A 27,059-nucleotide genomic window follows, 5' to 3' on the forward strand; every position below is an offset into this window, starting at 1 on the left:
TGAGAAAACACACCCACAGATAGTCAAAGGGAAAGAGAAAAATAAAACCAGACACATGCATAAGCAGGGAGAGGAGGGGATGGGATGAAAGCAGATCCATGCACGTGCAGAGATTACATTCTTGGTCTGATAGACAAATTAGGCGGCTGTACACAAGTACAAGTTACAGAACATAAAATAAAAATAATTTTACTTCAGAGCATTAGGATTTTGGTCCAGCTGAATTGGATTAAAACCCATGACCCATAAGTAACCCACTGATCAGAGCTCCATTGGATTGCTCCCACTGTTTAAGAAATCAGATTTCAATGCAGTTCATTACAGTGTGCTCATTCATTTCTGATTAAACATTTCTTTCTTCAGTATAAGGTTTATTTTTTCTAAGGGTAATTGCAGAACCAGAAAATTCAGGATTTACATATCGATACCAAACTGGAAATGAGCAGATAAAATAGAGGTGGTGTTTGGATAGATTTGAAATAGGTCATACCATTATTATTATTTAGTATTGATAAACACAATGATGAGACTGGAGAAGGGAATTAAACAGAAAGATAGTTGACGATACAACACAAGAGGCGTGTCTGTGGGCTGCAGGCAGAGAGTGCTGTAACCTTAAGTATAGTATGGAACAACAGTGCAGAAACCAAGATAATCTTAGAATGTATAGGCAGAGGACATACAATTCCATGAAGTGCTTTTGCACTTTTTCTGAAATGAATAAGGCCATATAAATAGTATTACTCAGAGAGTCACCCTGAATGGGGGAGGTCGTGGAAGCGACTTTTAAGGGGCATCTTGACAAGTACATGAATAGGATGGGAATAGAGGGATATGGTCCCCAGAAGGGTAGGGGATATTAGTTAAGTCAGGCAGCATGGTCGGTGCAGGTTTCGAGGGCCGAAGGGCCTGTTCCTGTGCTGTAATTTTCTTTGTTCTTTGAATTTGGCAAGATTTATCATGATGGCATTCTACAATTCCTGTTAGGGAACTGCAGATTGTATAGTAAAGGATGACTAACATGATACTTATGATTAGGTATCTGGGCTACAAGGATAGACTACAGGAACTGAAGTGTTCAGGATGCTAACAGGAGCAGACAAACTCAGGAGGAAGAAATGTGAATAATTTATATCTAATTACATCAGACAGATGAATGTGTGAAATGGACTGTGATCAGGGCAGGAAGGTGCAGGGGCTGATAGTGTATCAGTGAAAGTTAAAGAATGGATATTTGGTGAGGAATGTAATTGGTGGGTTTGAAATTGAAATGGCTAAGGAACTGTTCTGACAGGCTACATTGCCTCTTTCAAGCCCCGAACTTTCTTAAATAAACAAACGTTTGCAGGTTTCTCTTTTTCTGCGTTGTCACGTGGCAGTGCCAGAGTAAAATCACTCCAGGATATCAGACAGAACTTGCCTCCAGACCAGAAGGTTGTCGGTTCAAGTCTCAGAATGGATGAATCTTACAGCACCCATCCCTTTCTCCCCGCACCCTTCTTGCCACAACCATTCCTACTCTACTGGTGAGTTAATTCCTATCCCCAAACAGAACATTGTAGGAAAGCACCAAGTAGGTTTAGGAAGGAGGTTTTGGAGTTGGATCAGATACCATTCAAATGTTGTTCTTTGACTGGTATACCCTGCATTCAAAATACCAGACATTCCTTGTGCTTGCAAGTCAATCTGTATTTTTCAGTCTACGCATGACGCTGGTGAGTGTTTTGTTGAGTGCGAGCAGCAAAGTGACTGAACCCGAGAACAAGACAGAACCCAAATCTGCAGAGACTGAGCTGTGTGGTTGCTCACTCACTTTGAAGTCGTATGCAGACTGCTTGATGACTTCTGGTGCCATCCAGAAGGGCGTTCCCACAAAAGTGTTTCTCTTTATCTGTGTATCTGTTAATTGGCCGGCAACCCCAAAGTCTGCAAGCTTCACGTCGCCTTGCTCTGATAGTAATACATTAGCAGCTGTGGAGACATGACAAACAGAACATCAAGATCAACTGTTTTCTATTGCAGCCACCGTATCCCTGCTTCAGATAATGTGTGAAGATGACTGAGTGCACCAGTAGATTGGGAACAAAACAAAGGATCCTAAACAGGGCATAAATAGCTGAAATGTGGGTGGGAAAGGGAAGGAATTACAAACAGGCTTTTTTTTAGGATTGGTGGATTTTATCTATGAGCATATTCATCCACACCTGTAGTCGGGAGGTCAATAAAGGAAAACAAAAATCACAAAAAGAATGCAGAAAATAAACTCATGACCATTTATTTTTTCCTTCCTGTCTCAGTTAAAATTTGGGTATGTAAGAAGTATGTAAAATACATTCACAATGCCTCAGAGCTTCTATAAGATGATTTTTATGCTCATTAAGTTGAAGAATCTTTGTGGTGTGGAAAGATAAATTATGACCCTGTAAAGTTTTCATTATTTTTCAAATAATAGGCACTCTTCAGAGGCTAAAAATAAATTGGTGCAGATCTGGGGACTTAAACAAAGCAAGGGGCAGGAGGTCATGAATCGTTGCTCAGCATGGTGTTACAATGAACATCTTAATGAGAAAACTAATGAAGCGTGGTCAAATTCCAACCATGTGTGAGGAATGCATGAAAGAAGATCAGAGCATTTTCACTTTTTGTCTCACTGTCAATAACTGGGGCCAGGTTTAGCACAGGTTAGGTATTGCGTGACCTTCCTCTCTTTTGCTTTTTCTAAGCTCAGCTTTCTCTCAGTGCCTCCCCCACTCACTCAGGACTTTCCCCTCACTGATCTAGTCCATTAGTATTTCTCTTTTTGAAATAAAGGTCAGGACAAGCAGCTAATACGTGTCGGGTCAGAGCTGGAAGCAAGAGCCGGGTGGGTGAGGCGGCAATTGGAAACGAGAGGCAGCAAAGTTTGCCCCGTGCACCCGCCCCCAGCAACAGGGAGATGCCTCTTGCATTATTGTGCTGTTCCTTAACAATAAAGGTCTCTATTTCTCTCTTGTTCCTTCCTCTTTTTCCAACTTTCTGCATTAGAGCCCAGCTCCTATCTTTGCTCAGTTGGTCTTTACTCTCTTCTGAGTTAGTTGGTTAGGGTTCAAATCTCAACGTGACATATAACCTAGGCTTACATGCATTACTGAGGGATTGCTACATTCTCAGAGGTGTAATATTTAACCAAGATCTTGACATTTTTAGTGGTTTCTAAGATGTGATAAAACACTTAATAAATATAAGTCTCCCTCTAGCAATACTTATATCAGAAATTAATTCCGGATAGTGCAAATTCTCTGCTTTCAGGAGGATTCTGATGGTATCTTTTCTTTCCTCTCCCTCTTCCTTGGAAACCAAAACCGAAGAACAACGCGCTGCGCAATCCCACCTCTTGTGGTGCCCTTACCCTTAATGTCTCGATGAATTTTCCGTTCCGAGTGTAGATAGTCTAAACCTTTAAGGATTTCTCGTAGGATTGTTGCAATGTAAGTCTCCTCCAGAGGGCCTGGTTTCAGCTGCAAATACCACAACTATTCATTAACAATTGATGGGCCAGGAAGTGTATCCAGTGAGTAATTCAGTTATATTAACCCAAAAGAACTTTGGTTCAATTACCTGCAGTAGGCTTTGATTTAAATCGCCCCGGGTTACAGAAGGCAAGGGTCCTCCAGGGTTCACTGATCATTCATGACTACTGGCCAATAACCCAGCTGCAGGTGCATGTGTAGATACAAATTCCAGGGAAAACAGGGCCAGGCTCCATTTGCCAAATGCCATTAATAAACACTGAACAAGGGTCATGAACATGACCATGGGCCTGATTTTACCAAACCTTCACGCCCAAATCGCAGTAAAGTTGGGCGTTGGGCCTATACCGCGATCTGCACCTGATTCCGAGCAGATCGCGGCTTTACCGACACCCGATTCGGGCACGGGTCCGGCCTGCGCCCGAATCGGGCGGCCCGACGATTTAAATGCATTTGCATGCATTTAAATCGACTTAATGAACCGCACGCCCAACTCTACCGCCAAATCCCACTTTACCATCTTCTGGCCCAATCCGCATCTGCGCTGTTACCGACCTGCAAAATAAAAGTCTGAAGTCGCCGCTGCAGCCTCCGAAAAGCGGGGTCAGAGACTGCAACGGCTCCCTGACCCAGGTCATCCTCTGGTCGGGGCGGGAGGAGGAGAGGGGGTGTGATGTCTCATTCCCTGGGGGGTGGGTGGGAGGGGAGGGGGTGTGATCGATCATACCCTGGGGCGGGGGGGGGGTGTGTGTGTGACGTCTCATCCCCTGAGGGGGGGGGGGGGGGCGGTGGAGAGGGGGTGTGATGTCTCATCCTCTGGTCGGGGGGGGGGGTTCCGCTGCCTGTCTGCGGCCGATCCCTCCTGGCACCATCACTGGTACACTACCAGCCACAGATTACTCTTCCCTGCAGGTGCGAGAGAGCGGGAGAGATGGCTGTGGCTGGTAGTGTACAGTGATGGTGCCAGGAGGGATCAGCCACAGACAGGCAGCAGAACCCCCCCGACCAGAGGATAATACATCGCACCCCCACTCCTCCTCTCCCCCCCCCCCACCAGAGGATGAACGTCAGAGAGCCGCTCCCTCCGCTTTCCGTTTTTTTAAACGCGCCTGGGCGCGCTGTCAGATTTTTCTCGAACTGCACATGCGCAGTTCAGAGCTCCGATCGGTTCGCCAGCACTAAGCCCCACCCACAGCGCGGATCGGGCCGGAGCCGGCAAAACTCGTATGGGCTGCAAAGAGGATTCCAGGCGCCGATCTATTTGACGCCCAGATCCGGCACTTGGATTCAAAATGGTAAAATCCGCCCCCATGATTTTACCAGCGAGAGCAGAAAATTGACAAGAAAAAGGCCAAAGAAAATACAAGGACAGGGAAAAACCCACGGAAATTATTCTGAAATTATAATTCCCTCTCCCTCGAGCTGCTCCAATTGTCTCTATTTGGGGGAATGAAAGACAGAAAGTGGCATAAGCAAATTTTTTTTTAAGCTATTCAACATTTTGTCAATGTATTCCTCCCCCTAATGAATGCATAGACTTCTCTCTGAGGTACAGTTCTATACAGGGGCCAGGCACCCTCAGCCAAGCGGGAGCATTGACAGCAATGTGAACCATTCCCTTCAGCATCCCGCCACATTTAAAGAGATCAGCCAACTCAGCAAATACCAGATATTGAACCCAGGACACTCCTGGTCTGTTTGGTGAAACGTGTAAGCCCACCGAACAACTAAGAAAGCAAACTCCTAAATAGTGAACATGATTTAAGGGGAGAGGGGGTAAGGATATTTTATTACAAGTACAGCTATAGTGACAATGGCCAAAGTGTCATACACAGCAAATTCAAAGATCACCAAATAACTAGATAAATCCACTGATAACCGGCTGTCAAACCAGGTACAAGAGCGCATTAAGGTGAACAGTTGGCAGCTTATAGACCAGGGACCCAGGACTTGTATAGTCCAGGTCCAGTAACACTGAGTCTGGGATTCAAAGTAGGTCAGCTGGCTGACAGTTAGCAGACCAACCCGGCACTGGGGTTCAAATATTTATCCCTTCAGTATTTCAATGGCATTGTTTCACTTTGAAACAGACGGAAGCTCAAATCCACAGTTTATAATTCAGTGCCTCTTGAGTTAGGACATATTCAAACAAAGGTCACAAACAGTACTTACCAAGTCCAATGCAGAGCCTCCACCCAGATACTCCATGATTATCCACAATTTTGTGCCCTGGAAATTAAACAAACAACATAATTCCAATAAGAAGCAAGGAGATTCATATAACTCACTCAGAACTGCAATGGCAGTAACACGAGAGGCAATATGGTTTTGTGAAGGGGAGGTCGTGTCTCACTAACTCGATCGAGTTTTGAGGAAGTGATAAACATGATTGATGAGGGTAGGGTAGTGGATGTTGTCTACATGGACTTCAGTAAGGCCTTTGACAAGGTCCCTCATGGCAGACTGGTACAGAAGGTGAAGTCGCATGGGATCAGAGGTGAGCTGGTAAGATAGAGACAGAACTGGCTCGGTCAAGGAAGACAGGGTAGCAATGGAAGGGTGCGTTTCTGAATGAAGGGCTGTGACAAGTGGCATTCCTCAGGGATCAATAAATGATTTGGAGGAAGATATAACTGGTGTGATTAGTAAGTTTGCGGACACAAAGGTTGGTGGAATTGCAGATAACGAAGAGGGCTTTCAGAGGATACAGCAGGATATAGATTGGTTAGAGACTTGGGCGGAGAGGTGGCAGATGGAGTTTAATCCAAACAAACGCGAGGTAATGCATTTTGGAAGATCTATTACAGATGCAAAATGTAAGTAAATGGCAGAACCTTTAAGAGTATTGATAGGCAGAGGGATCTGGTTGTACAGGTACACAGGTCACTGAAAGTGGCAATGCGGTGGTGAAGGTAGTCAAAAAAGCATACGGCATGCTTGCCTTCATCAGTCGGGGCACTGAGTTTAAAAATTGGCAAGTCATGTTGCAGCTTTATAGAACCTTAACTTGGCCGCACTTGGAATATAGTGTTCAATTCTGGTCGCCACACTACCAGAAGAATGTGGAGGCTTGGTGGGGGTACAGAAAAGATTTACCAGGATGTTGCCTGGTGTAGGGCATTAGTTATGAGGAGAGAATGGAGAAACTTGGTTTGTCCTCACTGGAATGACGGAGGTTGAGGGGCGACCTGATAGAAGTCTACAAGATTATGAGGGGCATGGACAGAGTGGAAAGTCAGAAGCTTTTTCCGAGGGTGGAAGAGTCAATTACTGGGGGGCATAGGTTTAAGGTGCGAGGGGCAAGGTTTAAAGGAGATGTACAAGGCAATTTTTTTTTTTACAGAGGGTGGTGGGTGCCTGAAACTCACTGCTGGGGGAAGGTTGTGGAAGCAGATACGATAGTGACTTTTAAGAGGCATCTTGGCAAATACATGACTAGGATGGGAATAGAGGGGTATGGTCCCTGGAAGAGTAGAGGGTTTTAGTTCAATCGGACCAGCATGGTTGGTGCAGGCTTGAAGGGCCAAAGGGCCTGTTCCTTTGCCGTAAGTTTATTTGTTCTAACAAGCAACTGGTCCTCAATAGTTTGCTGAACTTTGTAGCCATCACCAAGTTAACAAACACAGACCAGATTGGGAAGAATAGCAGAGTGCGCCTTAGGGAACGGTAAGATTAGAAGGGTTCAAGCTCAAGACAACTATAATTTCTTGAAGGAAGTAAAACCCGGGCACCAGTACACACTTTGGTGACACCAGAACATTGTGTCCTTGTCCTGAAATGTAGTTTTGCTTATGATTCTCAACTCCAAACTGAAGACTTTCCAGGAGTGTTCCTAACTTTGTGATGAGAGTGATGTGGGACAAGGATACAAAGGCTAGTGTGAGAAAGATTAGTTTAACAAAATAATTCAAAGACAGGGTGCAAGACTTTTCCTCGGAACTGGGACGGAGACTGAATAATTTGAGAAGTTGCCCTTGTCTCAATATTTCTTTGTAATGAATACTATATGTTTTAACATTTCCCATGCCATTTTTCACAGTGAGTCAGGAGGATACAGCTTATACAACCACACAAAGGACAAAAGCTTAACAGCTAATTTTGTGTGGCATCACTATTTCTTTCCCCAAAGATTTCCCCACAGGAAAAATTGATACATCACAAACTAATGCTGCCTTGTGAAATTTTGTTTAACCACTAGAATAGTCTTCCCATCTCCCCGCACCACCTACTGGGAGTCCCAGTTCTTCCCTTCCACTCTAACTCATGTCATGTTCTTTGATACTGCATTTCATCGTTTCTCCTCTTTGTGGTTTATGAACATTTCCGACAAGATATCTGCCCAGTTCTTTTCTTCATTGCTTCTTTCTCTCTCATTCTATCATCTCTTCTCTGTTCTCTCTCCTATGCATTTCCAGTGTTTATTTCTATTTCTCACACATGTTGTTTCACCAGTTCAGTTAAAATTTCATTTTTGTTTCTTAAAGTACACAAGATCAGAGGCTAGATGTAAGGGGTAGGTGTTGGGCAGAGGGTGTGGAGGTGAGGAGACAAAATGCCAGGAAATAGTCAGGGTGTGGAATGAAATAACCAAAACAAGGGTAGAGATCAAGACATGTTTCCATGTTTTGCTTTCAGACAACAATGATCTTTATTCTGTTATAAATACCTACTCTGGACCAATACTTTTTTCCTTTACTATCATCCCCACTCTCTTTGTCTTTTGTTCCATGACATCTTTGTAACTTAAATCGACCCATCCTCTAAACTATCCCTGACCTTCCCTTTTGTCCCACCTGACAGGAATCAAAAGGATTTGGGGACAGCTGGAAACATTCAGAAGCTTAAAACTCTTCTGTATTCAATTAATCACCTTTTAAATAACACTGTAAATAGCTCCGTCTGGGTAGTACCATAGCACAGTGGTGAGCAGGGTAAATATGTGGGGTTACAGGGATAGGGCCTGGGTGGAATTGTTGTTGGTGCAGACTCGATAGGCCGAATGGCCTCCTTCTGCACTGTAGGGATTCTATGATTCTAAAATAATTACTTTATTCAGCCAATTTGAAGTGAGATGAAGAGGTTGTGACAATAATTTACATTTATATACCACCTTTAATGGAAAGAAAAATTTCAAAGGTCTCTGGAGTGCTGTTACCAGAAAAAGTGAATGGCAAGTCAAAAAAGCTTGGTCAAAGAGATGTGTTTTAAACATACATCATGTCCTGCCCACCCATCACTCGTGCCCTTGTTGACCTATAATGGCTGCTGATCCCCACATGTCAAATTTAAAGTTTACACATCGGTGTTCAAATTCCTTCATGGCAGCATTCCTTTCTATCACTGTTACTTCCTCCAAACCCCCTCTCTAATCCTTCACTCAAATCTGGCCTCTTGTGCATCAGTCAACCATCAAGGGCTAATCCTTGCTTAAAGATCCTCCATTTTGTTCAGAAAGCAGACGTCCTTTTAAGGTATTCCAACTTTAAATTTGAACATTTTGCTTACAAGTTCTTTCTATCTATCCTTATAACAGGTATAAAGCACATTTTATATTACTTATTGAATATAAATTACTTTTCTGTTTGCAAATATTGTCGGAGTGCAACCGATCACTGGGATTCTGGACACCATACAACAGACGGACTAACTTATATTTTTCACTAAATAGCAAAGTCTAAAAATAATGAATGGAGAAGATTAAATTGAATTGCACCTTTTATTTGGCAAAATTAAAGAATTTGGCCAAAATGGTGATTCTAAGTTCAGATCTTTTATTCAGAATCTTCCACTGCACTTCTTGAGAACATTACATTACATTCTTTGCAAAAAACACATTTCTGAGTCACACTTTCAGCCTAAATGTCTTTCACAAGACATGCCAAGTTACTACAATTCAAATGTATCAATTCTAATTCAGTCATGCACACATTCCTTAACAAGAATAAGATGAACCAATTGAATGTTCCAAATGCTGTTGAAACGTTGCTATTTTTTGCTGACAGCCTGGAAATTATTGGTAAAATGTAAGGCATCTGATAGAATGAAAGCACTAAACCAACAATTACATTTTCCACAATTTATATGGATGAAAATTGTTTGCGTGTTTGAGCACCATAACTGATGCGTTCACCTCAGATAAATAGCAGGGATAACATAATATTTTTAAAAAGACAAAGCATTTAAATGAAAACAAACAAAAAGCTAAAGCATTTAAATAGTAGGATCTGTGGAGTGAGAAACAGAGTTAATCTTTTGAGTCCAAAATGACCCTTCTTCAGAACGCAGGAGAGAAAGAAATGTGATGGGTTTTATGCTGTTGATAAAGGTGAAGGTCAGATGGAACAAAAAGGGAAGGTTAGGTATAGGTTAGAAGGTGGGGAGATTAAATTACAAAGATGTCACTGGATAAAAGACAAAGAGTGGGAAGTAGTAATGGATCAAAGCATTGATCCAGAGTAGGTGTTACTAGCAGACTAAAACTGTCTGAAAACAAAATAGCAGAATGTGCTAATAGCAAAATAAAAGATCAGTGCTCTCTGAAAACAAAACTCAAGAACACGATACAGACTGAAACCAAGGGAAAAAATATAAAATAGAGGACAGAGTTCATGGTGTGAAGTTGTTGAACTAACTCGAGTTGTAATGTGCCTAAGCAGAAGAGGAGAGGTTCGTCCTAAAAGCTTGCGTTGGGCTTCACTGGAACATTGTAGCAGGCAGAGAAGAGAAATGTAAGCATGACAGCAAGATGCTTAATTAAAATGGCAAGTGACTGAAAGATCAGGGCCATGCTTGTGGACTGAATGAGGTGTCCTGCAAAGCAGTCACCCAGTCTGCATTTGGTCTCCCTAATGTAGTGGAGGCTGCACTGTGAGCAGCGAATACAAGAGACTAAGTTGAAATACCTTCACCTAGAAGGAATGTTTGAAGTCTGACAACACCAGGTTAAAGTCCAACAGATTGATTTGGTAGAACAAGCTTTTGGAGTGACACTCCTTTAGGTGAAGGAGGAGTGACACTCCTTTAGGTGAAGGAGGAGTGACACTCCTTTAGGTGAAGGAGGAGTGACACTCCTTTAGGTGAAGGAGGAGTGACACTCCTTTAGGTGAAGGAGGAGTGACACTCCTTTAGGTGAAGGAGGAGTGACACTCCTTTAGGTGAAGGAGGAGTGACACTCCTCCTTCAGGTAAGTGACACTCACCTGAAGGTGACACTCTGAAAGCTTGTGCTACCAAATAAACCTGTTGGACTTTAACCTGGTGTTGTGAGACTTCTTACTGTGCTTACCCCAGTCCAACGCCAGCATCTCCACATCAGGAATGTTTGGGACATTGGACAACAAGGAGGGAAGAGGTAAAGGAGCAGGTGTTATATCTCTTGTGATTGCTTGGGAGGTGCCGTGAGAAGGGGATGACGTGCTGGAGGCATAGAGGAATAGACCAAGGTATTGCAGAGGTAATGGTCCCTTTGGAATGCTGACAGAGAGGGGAATTTGTTTGATCGTGGGTTCTTGCTGGAGTTGGCAGAAATAGGATAAGCATTTGAATGTGGAAGTTGGTGGGTTGGAAAGTACCCTATTGTGGTTCTGAGAGGGGTGGGAAGGAGTGAGGGCAGAGCTGTGGGAAACAGGTCAGATACAGTTAGGGTCTCTGTCAACCAGAGTAGGGAGGAATCCTCAGTTGAGGAAAAAAGGAAGACATGTCAGTGTGATGTTTTGGAAGGTAGCATCATCAGAACAGATGTGATGGAGAAACTGAGAGAATGGAACAGAGTCCCTTACATGAAGCAAGGTATGAGGAGGTGTAGCTGAGGTAGCTGTGGGAGTCGGTGGGCATGTAATGAATATTAGTAGATAATCTATCCCCAAATTAAAGACAGAAGTCCAGGGAGGGAAGTGTCAGAGCTGGACCACGTGAAGCTAAGAGAAGGATGGAAATTGGAAGCAAAATTGATTAACTTTTCCAGTTCCAGATGACAGCAGCAAGTGATGAACTGGGAAAAAAATCATTGTGGAGAGGACCTGAAGACGAATGGTCCACATACCCCACAAAAAGACAGACTTAAGTAGGGCTCAGGGGGGGTACCCATAGCCACCCATTTTATTTAGAGAAGTGAGAGAAGATAGGAAAAGCTGCTCAATGAGGGAACAAGTTCAGCCAGGCAGAGAAGAGTGGTGATGGATGAGGACTCTTAGGGCCTCCGTTCAAGGGAGGAGCAGACAACCCTCAGACCATTGTGGTTGGAGGTGAAGTTGTAGAGGGACTGGACGTCCATACTGTAGAGGGTCAGAAAACTGGAAATTGTTGAAAATGATGTAGTTTGGCAGAAGAATCATGAATGTAGATGGGAAGAGACTGGACAAGTGGAGGTAATATTGAGTCAAGATAGGAAGAAGTAAATTTAGTGGCGTGGGGCTGGAACAGGCTGAAACAATGGGTCTAGCAGGACAATCTGATTTGTGGATTTTGGGAAGGCAGTAGGAGGAACTTTAAGGTTGGAGGCTGTGGATGGAAGATCTCCAGAAGCGATGAGGTCAGTTATGATCCTGGAAACAATGGCTTGATGCTTGGTGGTGGGGATCATAGTTCGGGGGAGTTGGAAGAAGTATCTGAGAGTTGGCACGCAGCCTCTGCAAGGTGGACGTCAATATGTCCACAACAACAGTACCATCCTTGTCATCAGGTTTGATAACAATGTCAGGATTGGACCTGAGAGAATGGAGTGCAGCAAGTTCAGAGGGAGACAAGGTAAAGTGGGTGATAGGAGCAGAGAAATTAAGACGGCTGATGTCATGTCGACAGTTCTCAATGAAAAAGATCAAAAGCGGGTGAGAGGCCAGAGGAAGGGTTTCGGTGAAGGACAGTGTTGGAGGTAAGTGAAAGGATCTGTTGATTTTGTAAGGGGAGGACTCCTACTCCAAGAAGTGAGCAGAGAGAGAAGACTATAAAAGCTTTTAAATGTCGATGTTCCAAAAGTCTTGGGTGTACTAGTGAAAGGAACTCCGAAGGTTAGCATCCAAGTACAGCATGTAATTAGGAATGCAAATTGCATATTAGCCATTATTTCAATGGGATAAGAGTCTTGCTACAATTGTATAGACTTTCATGAGACCACAGTTAGAACACAGTTTTGGTCTCCATATTTAAGCAAAGGTATACTTACGCTGGACGCAATTCAGCACAAGTACACAAGATTGGTTTCTGGGAGAAAGAGTTGTCCGATGATGAGAGGCGAGTTAACTATCTATAATCTCTGGAGTTTAGAAGAATAGGAGATGATTTCATTAAAGTACACAAGACTCTGAAGGGGCTTGACAGGGCATATCCCAGGGCTGGGATAGATTGATTTTTGGTCTCTCAGAGAATCGAGGGATATAGAGTAGGCATGGTGGCACAGTGGTTAGCACTGCTGCCTCAACGCCAGGGAAGCAGGTTCGATTCCCGGCTTGGGTCACTGTGTGTGTGCAGTTTGCACGTTCTCCCAGTGTCTGCATGGGTTTCCTCCGGGTGCTCCGGTTTCCTCCCACAGTCCGAAAGACGTACTAGTTAGGTGCATTGACCCGAACAGGTGCCGGAGTGTGGCGACTGGGGGAATTTCACAGTAACTTCATTGCAGTGTTAATGTAAGCCTTACTTGTGACTAATAAATAAACTTTAACTTTAGGGAGAAAAGTGAAAGTTGAGGCTCAAGATCAGCCTCAATGATTATACTGAAGCAAATTTTGAAAATGCTGTGATTCACAGTTGCAAAATATAGCAATCGCAGGAATACAATATTTACTTTCCAAGAAACAATGAAAAAGCACCTGTTTCCAATCTTCTGAGAAGATTGCAGATAGCAACATATGGCACCCTCCTGTCCAATGTTGCCTTAACCACGAGCATCTGCCCCAGTTTTTAACTACCAATTCTGTGTCTAGCCAATTCCCTGTTCTATCCTATATAGAAACCATAGAAAATTACAGCTCAGAAACAGGCCTTTTGGCCCTTCTTGTCTGTGCCGAACCATTTTTTGCCTAGTCCCACTGACCTGCACTTGGACCATATCCCTCCACACCCCTCTCATCCATGAACCCGTCCAAGTTTTTCTTAAATGTTAAAAGTGACCCCGCATTTACCACTTTATCCGGCAGCTCATTCCACACTCCCACCACTCTCTGCGTGAAGAAGCCTCCCCTAATATTCCCTTTAAACTTTTCTCCTTTCACCCTTAACCCATGCCCTCTGGGTTTTTTTCTCCCCTAGCCTCAGCGGAAAAAGCCTGCTTGCATTCACTCTATCTATATCCATCAAAATCTTATACACCTCTATCAAATCTCCCCTCAATCTTCTACGCTCCAGGGAATAAAGTCCCAACCTATTCAATCTCTCTCTGTAACTCAGCTTCTCAAGTCCCGGCAACATCCTTGTGAACCTTCTCTGCACTCTTTCAACCTTATTTACATCCTTCCTGTAACTAGGTGACCAAAACTGTACACAATACTCCAAATTCGGCCTCACCAATGCCTTATATAACCTTACCATAACACTCCAACTTTTATACTCGATACTCCGATTTATAAAGGCCAATGTACCAAAGGCACTCTTTACGATCCTATCCACCTGTGACGTCACTTTTAGGGAATTCTGTACCTGTATTCCCAGATCCCTCTGTTCAACTGCACTCTTCAGAGTCCTACCATTTACCCTGTACGTTCTACTTTGGTTTGTCCTTCCAAAGTGCAATATCTCACACTTGTCTGCGTTAAATTCCATTTGCCATTTTTGAGTCCATTTTTCTAGTTGGTCCAAATCCCTCTGCAAGCTTTGAAAACCTTCCTCACTGTCCACTACACCTCCAATCTTTGTATCATCAGCAAACATACTGATCCAATTTACCACATTATCATCCAGATCATTGATATAGATGACAAACAACAATGGACCCAACACCGATCCCTGCGGCACACCACTAGTCACAGGCCTCCACTCAGAGAAGCAATCCTCCACAACCACTCTCTGGCTTCTTCCATTGAGCCAGTGTCTAATCCAATTTACTATGTCCCCATGTATACCTAGCGACTGAACCTTCCTAACTAACCTCCCATGAGGGACCTTGTCAAAGGCCTTGCTGAAATCCAGGTAGACAACATCCACCGCCTTCCCTTCATCCACTTTCCTGGTAACCTCCTCGAAAAACTCTAATAGATTGGTCAAACATGACCTACCACGCACAAAGCCATGTTGACTCTCCCTAATAAGTCCCTGTCTATCCAAATATTTGTAGATCCTATTCCTTATCACACCTTCCAATAACTTGCCCACCACCGATGTCAAACCTACTGGCCTATAATTTCCCGCATTTCTTTTGGAACCTTTTTTAAACAACGGAACATGAGCCACCCTCCAATCATCCGGCACCTCCCCCGTGAATACTGACATTTTAAATATGTCTGCCAGGGCCCCTGCAAGTTCAACACTAGCTTCCCTCAAGGTCCGTGGGAATACCCTGTCTGGTCCTGGGGATTTATCCACTCTGATTTGCCTCAAGACAGCAAGCACCTCTTCCCATTTAATCTGTAAAGGTTCCATGACCTCCCTACCTGTTTGCCCTATTTCCGTAGACTCCATGCCCGTTTCCTCAGTAAATACGGATGCAAAAAAACCATTTAGTATCTCCCCCATCTCTTTTGGTTCCAAACACAGACTACCACTCTGGTCTTCAAGAGGACCAATTTTATCCCTCACTATCCTTTTGCTCCTAACATACCTATGCAGAATCAATGGAGGAGGCAGTCCATTGGTAGCACATATTTGGAGCATGGGCCCCAATAACCACTATTCACTACCTCGCAGCAGCATTATGACTTTAATTCAGATTTCTTCACTGGAGATTTACACCATTTCTCCACTCCTACACAGCATCAGCATAACCATTCAGTAATTTTAACAATCAACTGTTAGTTAAACTGTGGCCTTCGCTGTTTCACAACAACATGATTTGATTAAGCACATGATTTGATCAATTGGGCCAGTGGGCTGACGAATGGCAGATGGAGTTTAATTTAGACAAATGCGAGGTGATGCATTTTGGTAGATTGAACCAGGGCAGAACTTACTCAGTTAATGGTAGGGTGTTGGGGAGAGTTACAGAACAAAGAGATCTCGGAGTACATGTTCATAGCTCCTTGAAAGTGGAGTCACAGATGGACAGAATGGTGAAGGCGGCATTCAACATGCTTGGTTTCATCGGTCAGAACATTGAACACAGGAGTTGGGACATCTTGTTGAAGTTGTACAAGACATTGGTAAGGCCACACTTGGAATACTGTGTGCAATTCTGGTCACCCTATGATAGAAAGGATATTATTAAATTAGAAAGAGTGCAGAAAAGATTTACGAGGATGCTACCGGGACTTGATGGATTGAGTTAGTAGGAGAGACTGAATAGACTGGGACTTTTTCTCTGGAGCGTAGGAGGCTGAGGGGTGACCTTATAGAGGTCTATAAAATAATGAGGGGCATAGACAAGGTAGATAGTCAATATCTTTTCCCAAAGGTAGGGGAGTCTAAAACTAGAGGGCATAGGTTTAAGGTGAGAGGGGAGAGATACAAAAGTGTCCAGAGGAGCAATTCTTTCACACAGAGGGTGGTGAGTGTCTGGAACAAGCTGCCAGAGACCGTAGTAGAGGTGGGTACAATTTTATCTTTTAAAAAGCATTTAGATAGTTACATGGGTATGATGGGTATAGAGGGATATGGGCCAAATGCGAGCAATTGGGATTAGCTTACGGGTTTTTTTAAAAAAAAGGGCGGCATGGACAAGTTGGGCCAAAGGGCCTGTTTCCATGCTGTAAACCTCTATGACTATGACTCTAAGTCACTTGAGGGAGGAGTACACGAAATGGACTTAATTGATGTCCAATATTGATGACCAATCTACACAGTGCGAAGAGTGGCTTACAGTTTGAAGTTCCATCTTTTGAACTCTGAAGAACTGCAGAAAACCATACTCTCTTATTCACCAGATTTTGCTAACATCAAAGGTATGTGGAACAGATAAGACCTCTTGATGCATCGATCCCAATTCTTTCTAAAATAGTTTTACATAAATAGTTGTAATTATTTACTTCAAACTTACTTTTCTCAAACAAGTCTTCCTGACAAAACTCCCTCAAACCCTTTGAAGAGGAGACTTTATTAACTATTATCTTTCTATATGATAGTTAATAAATCTTTCAAGCTTATATTTATTACAAGGCATTCCAATCATTTTCTTGCACAGCATTTCTGGTGGATCATAGAGATAGTTGAAGCAGAAGATAAGCCATGCTTTCTTCTCATGCCACTTCAAATTCATCCTTTCTATATTGGAAAGCCTGTTGCTCAAAGAAACAGAAGCTTGCTTATTAACCATCAACTCCTCAATGTCCAGCATACAACTCTTCAGCATATCCAACAACTGTCTGCATGCAATCAGCTGCACAAAAGGTGGAAGCAATGGAACTAACCTGACCATTTCCAAGTCTAAAAATATATAAACAACAACATAATTGCACAAATGAACAGAGGTCTGTACAGTATTGGCAACCCTCTAGCACTAAGTGACAGTTGGGTGGTTTTTTGGTCCTTTCCAGGTCTTACATCAAGCCAAAAATGATTTATACAGATTTTTTCCTCAGAAGACAGAAGGAACACAATGGAATCAACACAAATTTTGTTGGTTCATTGTAAAATACATATTTTAAGAACCCCAGCATTTTAGTATCATCGGCTAGTCCCCAGTTACGAGTTTTTCCATTCTCTATACCAATTTCCTATTCTTGCTAGGCTCTGGCTGGTCTGACCTCTAGAAGCTGGGATTCATTCCATCCTCCCTGTGTTAATACACCTATTGTTTGAATTCTCTGCATGGTGTCAGTCACTGGAGGAGCTGAATAGCTTGTAAACTAAAAAACACAACAGTGGCAATAAAGTTCTGAGTTGCACATTTGGTGAGTATAGATGCATAGGTGTGAGTGGAGCGATGCTGCTATCTTATTTAACCATTACTCCAAGCTCCTTTCTTACCTTTAAATAAGAGCCATAGTACTTTGTGACATATGGACTATCACACTGGCTAAGCACCGTAATCTCCTGCTGGATGTCTTCAATCTCATCTTCTGCCTCCTCTAGGTCAATTATTTTAATTGCCACGACTTCCTTACTTCTGTTTTCTATTCCTTTGTAAACTTCACCAAACGAGCCTTTTCCAATCCGCTCCTGCTTTGTAAAGAGCTCTTCAGGGTCCATGCGGGCATTCTGTAAGAAATCAAAATTAGGATTACTTAAGGAGATATATACTTGCATTGGAAGCAGTTCAGAGAAGGTTCAGTAGGCTGATGGGTCTGTTTGAAGAAAGGTCGAACATGTTGGGCCTATATTTAATGGGGTTTAGAAGAATGAGGGGTAATCTTATTTAGAGGGGACTTGCCAGAGTAAATGCTGAGAGGATGTTTCCCCAAGTGGTTGAAATCTAGAACTAGGGGGGCACAGATTCAAAACTAAAGATCTCCCATTTAAGACAGAGATGAAAACGAATTTCTTCTTTCAGACAGTCATTGGTGTTTGGAATTTTCTTCCCTAGAGAGCAGTGGAGGCTGGGTCACTGAATATATTCAAGGCTGAGTTAGATAGATTGATTGACAGGGGAGTTGAGTGTTATGGCAAATTGACAGGAAGTTAAGGCCACAATCAGATTAGCTGTGATCGTGCTGAGTGGTGAAAGACTCGAGGGGCCGAATGGCCTTCTCTTGCTCCTACCTAAGTTTTTCTTTCCTTGACCTTCAAAAAGCAGCACCCAGAAATTCCAAAACAGGTTCCACAAATTATAGCAATAAAAAAAAAGACAGGAAATTTTCAGCCGATGAAGTATGATCTGGATTTTGTTTGCTCAGCAATTAACATTTTATACTTGTATGGCATCTTATCAAGTACCTTTTGGAAATCGAAGATAAGGGATCATGGAGTTGAGGGTAATATAGTAGCATGGATAGGGGATTGGTTAATAGTCAAAGCAAGAAGGGGTAAATGGGACACATTCAAGTTGGTAGGTTGTAATGAATGTTGCAAGGATCAGTGCAAAGAGACTGGGAATAATTTATCTAACCTTGCTGGCGATACAAAGTTAAATGGGCATGTAAGCTGTGCGGACACAAAAAGGCTCCAGAAAAGATCTAGACAGGTTACATGAGTGGGAAACAGGATGGCAAATGGATTATAAAGTGGCGAAATGTGAGATGATTCACTTTGATCATAAGAATAGGAAAGTAGAATATTTTTAAGAAAGCTTTTCTAAAAGTTCCCCCTTGAAACTGTTTGATTAGTAAGTTTGCGGACAACACAAAGGTTGGTGGATTTGCGGATAGTGATGAGGACCATCAGAAGATACAGCAGGATATAGATTGGGTGGAGAGATGGCAGATGGAGTTTAATCTGGACAAATCTAAGGTAATGCATTTTGGAAGATCTATTACAGATGCGAAATATACAGTAAATGGCAGAACCCTTAAGAGCATTGATAGGCAGCGCAATCTGGGTGGACAGGTACACAGATCACTGAAAGTGGTCACGTAGGTGGAGAAGGTAGTCAAGAAGGCATACAGCATGCTTGCCTTCATCGGCCGGGGTACCGAGTTTAAAAATTGGCAAGTCATGTTGCAGCTTTATAGAACCTTCGTTCGGCCGCACTTGGAATAGAGTGTTCAATTCTGTTCGCCACACTAGCAGAAGGATGTGGAGGCTTTGGAAAGGGTACAGAAAAGATTTACCAGGATGTTGCCTGGTATGGAGGGCATTAGCTATGACGAGAGGTTGGAGAAACTTGGTTTGTTCTCACTGGAACAACGGAGGTTGAGGGGCGACCTGATAGAAGTCTCCAAGATTATGAGACGCATGGACAGAATGGATAGTCAGAAGCTTTTTCCCCCAGAGTGGAAGAGTCAATTATTAGGGGGCATAGGTTTAAGGTGCGAGGGGCAAAGTTTAAAGGAGATGTACGAGACAGGTTCTTTTTTTACACAGAGGGTGGTGAGTGCCTGGAACTCGCTGCCAGGGGAGGTAGTGGAAGTAGATATGATAGTGACTTTTAAGGGGTGTCTTGACAAATACATGAATAGGATAAGAATGGAAGGATATGGTCCCCGGAAGGGTAGGGGGTTTTAATTAAGTCAGGCAGCATGGTCGGTGCAGGCTTGGAGGGCCGAAGGGCCAGTTCCTGTGCTGTAATTTTCTTTGTTCTTTGAAAATGATGTAAATGAGGGACTTGGGTGTGCATGAGAAAGGAAATCAGAAGTCCAGCATTCAGGTACAGTGGAGAAAGCAATTGGAAAGGCAAATACTATGTCCTTTATTGCAAGATTAAGGGAGAATAAGAATAAGAAAGTCTTGTTACAATTGTAAGGGCTTTGGTGAGTCCACACCTGGAATACTGTTTAAAACTGTTTGACAGTTTTAGTCTCCATTTGAGAAAGGATATACTTAAACTGGATGCAGTGTACAGCGACGGAATTGATTTCTGGGATAAGAGGGTTGTCCTTTGATGAGAGGCTAGTTATTTGGCACATTCCCTCTGGAATTAAGAATAGGAGGTGATTTCATTGAAGCATATAGGATTCTGAAGGGGCAGCAACTCAGGTTGTTTCCCCTCGCTGAGGAATCTAGAGCACAGAATCACTGTTTTAGGATAAGGTACTGATCTTTTAGGACTGAGATGGGGAGAAATTACTTCACTTAAAGGGTTGTGAATGTTTGGCATTCTCTACCCTCGAGGGCTGTGGATGCTCCATCATTGAGTATATTTAAGCCTGTGATAGACAGATTTTGAGAGCCTTGGGGAGTCTAGGGATAGCCATAATCTACTACTATAGCCAGAGGCTTCTTCTGCAAGAACTATTTTAAAAAACTAAAATTTTCAGGGCTAAGCACTGAAGAGTGAAAATTTAAAACTAAACAGCATTTCATGTACACAGAAATTCAGGAATAGTGCTATTGAAATTCGTGATATGGATTAATAATTGGTTGGGAGTTTTTTCTTTGATTTGGTTGGATATGAAAGATGGTTGTCCCAGGGTTCAATACTGGAGCCTGTACTTTAACGCATCTGTTTAGTGGATCTGGAATTCCCACTCCTGAAGGATTGTGGATGCTGGGTTAATGGAAATTTTCAAGACTAAGATCGATAGTTTTTTGTCAGATAAGTATCAAGGGCTGTGGAACAAAGGGGAGTAAATAGAGGTGAGGTACAGATTTGCCATTATCTGCCTGAATGACACAACAGTTAGGTAGGGTAGAGGGCTGAATGGCCTTCTCCCATTCCTAAGTTCCACTGTGCCTGGAACAAAGTTTCATTACATAGATAAGAGGTGCCATTTGGCCGATTGTCCTACCCTTCATTTACCAAAAAGAATCACTCCAGATTTATCTTTTGGTTATACTTTTTGTGTCTTCTTTATTGCTGATCATACTTTGATTTTCTAATTGCATTATTTAGATTCAATAGATTCCAGCATTCCTGATGACAGATGTCAGGCTAACTGCCCTGTAGCTGTCAGTTTTATCCCTCCCACCTTTCTTGAATTGTGGCATTGCATCTGCTAACTCCCAATCAGCAGGGACTGTTCTAGAATCTAGAGAATGTTGGAAAATCAAAGCCAATGCACCCCGCTTTTGGTATGAAGGTCATGAGATATAGGGAATTTGGTTTTTAGTCCCTAAGTTTCTCCAATGTGTTTCCTCTGCTGACAGTAATCATCTTCTATTTCTCATTCTTTTTAGCCCTTGGTTGCCTTTTGCGTTTGGAATATAACACGTTTCTTCTACTGTGAACAGAGACACAAAATATTTGTTCAAGTCTCTTCCCTTTCCTCATTCCTCAGGACAATTTCTCCTGTCTCTGCCTCCAAGGGACTAATGTTTACTTTTGCTAGTCTCCTTTTTACATACTTGCAAAAGCTTTTGTACTCTTGGTGAGTTTACTCTCATATATGCTTTTCTTTCCCTTCTTATCAAGGGTTTGGTCTCCCTTTGCTGGTTTCTAAAACCATTATGGGACCAGACTGTTTTGCATTCAAATTTAACATGGAATTTGAATGTATTATGATTAATTGAGATTACTAATTAATTGTCTCATTACACAATCATAGGTCTAAAATAGCTTTATGCCTAGTTACTTCCACAATGTACTATTCCAAGGAACTGCCCAAAAGCATTCTACAAACTCATTTTCTGGATCACTTTTGCCAATTTGATTTGTTCAGTCTATACAACATTAAAGTCCCCACAATTATTATATTGTCTTTGGTCCAAGCTCCAATTATTTGAGTATTGCTGAAAATAAAGACACGCCAGTGAAGCTTTCTGAAATTTATATGCAATTATTTCTCGCTTAATGCTCTGCCCAATGGTATAACTACTGCCCAGGGGCCTATAAAGCTACTCCCAGCAGCATTTACTGACCTTAATTTTTCATGATCTTCCCTCACACTGATTCTTCTTCTTGATTTTCTGAGCCAAGTTCCTTTCTCAATGTTCTTATTCCATCATTCAATACCAGGGTTTCCCCTCCTCCTTTTCCACCCTGCCCGTCAAAATGCATGTTTCCACAACATTTATCAGGCAACCTCGGTCACCTTGTAGCCATGTCCCTGGAATAGCGATTATTTTTCTCTGATACCCCATTACTGTTTCCCTCTCTATCCCCTTCCTGTCCTACTCGGCTTGTCTTTATCCAAACTATTAGACTGTTCTCTTGTCCTGACTTTTCTCCATAGATTTTTAAATCTTCCTTCACTGGAACCATTCACCAACTCTTAATTTAAAGCTCTAATTAGCCCTTAACTAGAGACTTTGTTATATGATTCACAGGACACTGAACCCAGTCCAGTTTCTAAGGAGCCAATTCCAACGAAACAGTGCCCTCTTTCCCAAGTACTGGTGCCAGTGCACATAAATCAAAACTCCCTGTTCCCACATCGCTCTTTGAGCCATCTGTTTAATTCTCTAATCTGCTTAACCCTAAACTAATTGGCATGTGGTTTAAGTAACAATCCAGAGATTACTTCCAAACTTTGAACAATTCAAACTCTCTTAGTAGAACATCATTTTGAGTTCTAAATCATTGGTTCCTACATGGCCATGACAACTGGGTCCTCCCCAGGTTTGTCTCCGGTCACGAGGTGTCCTTAACCACAACACCAGCCAGGCAACACAACTTTTGGAGCACCCAATCGTGGCTGCGAATTGACCAGACCGTCTCCCACTAGCACATTCCTCTCAACACCCCTGCTTTTGCACCCTGCACCATGGTGAGTTTTCTCATCCACCCTGCAGCCCTTGTTCTCATCCATCAGGTTGCAAGCACTTTGTACCTACCCTATTATCAAAGTCAAGGAATGAAGTCTCTCTATCAGGATGGCAGTACATTCCAGTATTCAGCAGGCATCAGTATTAGGATCAGTTCTTTTTGATATATAACGTATAAAAATATTGCCTGGACTTAAGTATACCAAATCAAAGAATGGATACAGTATATCTGGAGGCCATTTGGTCCATTGTATCTATGCTGGCTCTCCGACGGAACAATGTACCTAATGCCATTCCCCTACATTCCTTCCAAAACCCTGCACATTCTCCCTTTTCAGATAATAATCCAATTTCCTCCTGAATGTCTCTATTAAAACTGCTTCCTATACACTGCCAAGCAGTGCATTCCACTTGCTTCATGCAAGAGTTTTTCCTCTTTTGCCAATTACCTTAAATCTGTGTCCTTCTGTTCTAAACCCTTCCACCAATGGGAACATTTCCTATTTATTTTGTCCAGACCTCTCATGATTTTGGAAATCTCTAGCAAATCTCCTTGAACAGGACATAATTTCTAAGTTTGCAGATGGTAAAAAGTACTTGGCACTATTGTAAATAAACAGGCAGATGGTAACAATCTTCGGGAGGGCAGACAGACAGAGGATTGGGCAGATTAAATTGAATACAATTGTGTGTGAAGTGATACATTTTGGAAGGAAGAATGAATAGTGACAATATGAACTAAAGACCTAGGGAGTCTCAAAACTTTGAAGATCGCAGGACAGGTTAAAGCAGCATTTATAATCCCTGGCATTCTTAACTGGGGCACTGAATACAAAAGCAATGAAATTGGGCTAAATCTTCGTAAACCACAGATTAGGCCTCAGCTGGAATGTTGTGTTTAATGATGAGTGCAACACTTTAGGATGGATAGTTGAGGTATCAAGAGAGGATGCAGAAGGGATCTATTAGAATGGTCTCAGAGATAAGGGATTAAGCTACAGAGAAAAGCTGAGGTACTCAGAGCAGAGAAAGTTAAGGGAAATTTGGTACAGGTATTCAAAATCATGAAAAACATGCACAAATATGAGATCGCTGGATAGCATGAAGACTATAAAATAGCTACATATTCTCTCACTCTCAGACACTCTTTCAACCTGCAGTCAGGTACGAGTGATGCAATTGTAGGAGCATGCAGCAAGGATCACAGATTCTTCTACAGACTTGTGCCTGGAACAAAATGATATGCAAGATTGCTTCTATCATGTGTGGACTGGAACAGATAATAGGCCAGGGAAAATCCTGAACTGTAACAAAATTAAAAGATCCCTGAGGATGCTGTTCAAGGTCCATCTCTGTCCTCTGAACCCATCAGTGGATTACAGATTTGAAACTAACCCCTAGCCAACAGTTTTTACTGTCTAGAAATACACAGGCTTGTAAAAGGAAGAATCACACATGTCTGACAACAGAGCAAATATATTGTCCAACCACAGCAATCAATCAGTAACTGCTGTTACTCTGGGCACCCTAAAGCTAGTGCAGTATTGGAAAGCAATTACCCAACCTAATGAACAGTGTTATGCACCCCCAAACTTTCATTAGAGCAGGTGAACATAGAATCATACTTATAAAGTATAATGCACCATAGCTCATAGCTACCACGTGACAAGAATTTTAAAAAAGCTACCTGGATATTTCTCAGACTTTATATTCAAGTTTTCTATAACATTCAATCATATTTCATAAGTCAATGAACCTGCTCAGTTGCTTACTTTGAAGTTAGCGACAGCTATTATATTAGGTTTATCAAAATGCAGGTTTGAGTTTAAAGCCAAAGATATTCTTCGATCAAATCTGGCAAGTTGAGTGTCCATTGCAAGACTGCCAATTTGGTGCTACTAAACCAGTAACAGGAGTAATTTCCCCATTAACTTGTTGAATCACATCAGATTCCATTAGAAAAATATAGCCCACCTAGAACTTTATTATAACAAATTAAACAGGTCTGCAAACAAATTCAGCTGCCTGGTCAGTGATTGATTGTCCTAACATTAGTTCAATGGAACAAGAATATACTGAACCACGTCTCCTCTCATCTTGTTTCTATTTTTTTCTACTTTTATCCATTCTCCACATAGAGACATTTGTGGACCTTTGAATACCTATCACTATGAGAAGTTTCAGCTTCCCAGCAGCATTATCGATACCGGCACCTAACACAGCGCTATGGTACAAATTACTCCCTGGTGTGCACCAGGGTTAGGGTGAAGTCTACTTATTGAAAGCAGAATTGCTGTCCTTGAATCAATGTCAGCTACATTGACCAAACAGACAAAAAAAACACAACAGGTTCTCAACTCAAATAAATAGGGTTCTCCACGGCAGTCCTACACAGAGTACAGATGTGAAATGACACCATGGTTAACCGGGAGTGTCTCGGAGGGAGGTGTTGACCCGTTAGAGAAAATCTCCATTACAAGAGAGGAAGTGTTAGGTTTTTTAGGGAACATTAAAACTGACAAAGCCCCAGGGCCTGATGGCATCTATCCTCGACTGCTCAGGGAGACGAGAGATGAAATTGCTGGGCCTCTGACGGAAATCTTTGTCGCTTCTTTGGACACGGGTGAGGTCCCTGAGGATTGGAGGATAGCGAATGTGGTCCCGTTGTTTAAGAAGGGTAGTAGGGATAACCCGGGAAATTATAGGCCGGTGAGCTTGACATCCGTGGTAGGGAAGTTGTTGGAGAGGATTCTTAGAGACAGGATGTATGTGCATTTAGAACGGAACAATCTCATTAGTGACAGACAGCATGGTTTTGTAAGAGGGAGGTCGTGCCTTACAAATTTGGTGGAGTTTTTTGAGGAAGTGACAAAAACGGTTGATGAAGGAAGGGCCGTGGATGTCGTCTATATGGATTTCAGTAAGGCATTTGACAAAGTCCCACATGGCAGGTTGGTTAAGAAGGTTAAGGCTCATGGGATACAAGGAGAAGTGGCTAGATGGGTGGAGAACTGGCTTGGCCATAGGAGACGGAGGGTAGTGGTCGAAGGGTCTTTTTCCGGCTGGAGGTCTGTGACCAGTGGTGTTCCGCAGGGCTCTGTACTGGGACCTCTGCTATTTGTGATATGTATAAATGATTTGGAAGGTGTAACTGGTGTAATCAGCAAGTTTGCGGATGACACGAAGATGGCTGGACTTGCGGATAGCGAAGAGCATTGTCGGGCAATACAGCAGGATATAGATAGGCTGGAAAATTGGGCGGAGAGGTGGCAGATGGAGTTTAATCCGGATAAATGCGAAGTGATGCATTTTGGAAGAAATAATGTAGGGCGGAGTTATACAATAAATGGCAGAGTCATCAGGAGTATAGAAACACAGAGGGACCTAGGTGTGCAAGTCCACAAATCCTTGAAGGTGGCAACACAGGTGGAGAAGGTGGTGAAGAAGGCATATGGTATGCTTGCCTTTATAGGACGGGGTATAGAGTATAAAAGCTGGAGTCTGATGATGCAGCTGTATAGAACGCTGGTTAGGCCACATTTGAAGTACTGCGTCCAGTTCTGGTCGCCGCACTACCAGAAGGACGTGGAGGCGTTAGAGAGAGTGCAGAGAAGGTTTACCAGGATGTTGCCTGGTATGGAGGGTCTTAGCTATGAGGAGAGATTGGGTAGACTGGGGTTGTTCTCCTTGGAAAGACGGAGAATGAGGGGAGATCTAATAGAGGTGTACAAGGTTATGAAGGGTATAGATAGGGTGAACGGTGGGAAGCTTTTTCCCAGGTCGGAGGTGACGATCACGAGAGGTCACGGGCTCAAGGTGAGAGGGGCAAAGTATAACTCAGATATCCGAGGGACGTTTTTTACACAGAGGGTGGTGGGGGCCTGGAATGCGCTGCCAAGTAGGGTGGTGGAGGCAGGCACGCTGACATCGTTTAAGACTTACCTGGATAGTCACATGAGCAGCCTGGGAATGGAGGGATACAAACGATTGGTCTAGTTGGACCAAGGAGCGGCACAGGCTTGGAGGGCCGAAGGGCCTGTTTCCTGTGCTGTACTGTACTGTTCTTTATCTACAAAATGGCACTCACAACAAAAGGAAAATAAGGGTGAAAAATTGTTGACTGGCTGGAGGCTAGCATCACTGTGACCCTGACATCAAAACCAAGTGATCTGCTCTAATCATTTAGAAGATCAGAGTGAGAATATTCAGAATACACCAAGAGCTGCTGAAAGAC

General features: G+C 42.8%; 1 protein-coding gene across 2 annotated transcripts in view; it reads right to left on the bottom strand.

Annotated features, from left to right (window-relative positions):
• The window catches only part of stk25b (serine/threonine kinase 25b), a 64,048-nt gene that overhangs the window by 22,762 nt on the left and 14,227 nt on the right, over window positions 1-27,059 (bottom strand). For both annotated transcript variants that reach the window (XM_078209240.1, XM_078209239.1), the window contains exons 2-5: window positions 17,555-17,785; window positions 5,682-5,738; window positions 3,389-3,497; window positions 1,814-1,971 (exon numbers count right to left, since the gene is read on the bottom strand). In XM_078209240.1, coding sequence (XP_078065366.1) covers window positions 1,814-1,971; window positions 3,389-3,497; window positions 5,682-5,738; window positions 17,555-17,785 — 555 coding nt within the window. The remainder of the gene's footprint in view (window positions 1-1,813; window positions 1,972-3,388; window positions 3,498-5,681; window positions 5,739-17,554; window positions 17,786-27,059) is intronic.

This window comes from Mustelus asterias, chromosome 3 (assembly GCF_964213995.1).
Source record: "Mustelus asterias chromosome 3, sMusAst1.hap1.1, whole genome shotgun sequence".
Taxonomy (NCBI): domain Eukaryota; kingdom Metazoa; phylum Chordata; class Chondrichthyes; order Carcharhiniformes; family Triakidae; genus Mustelus; species Mustelus asterias.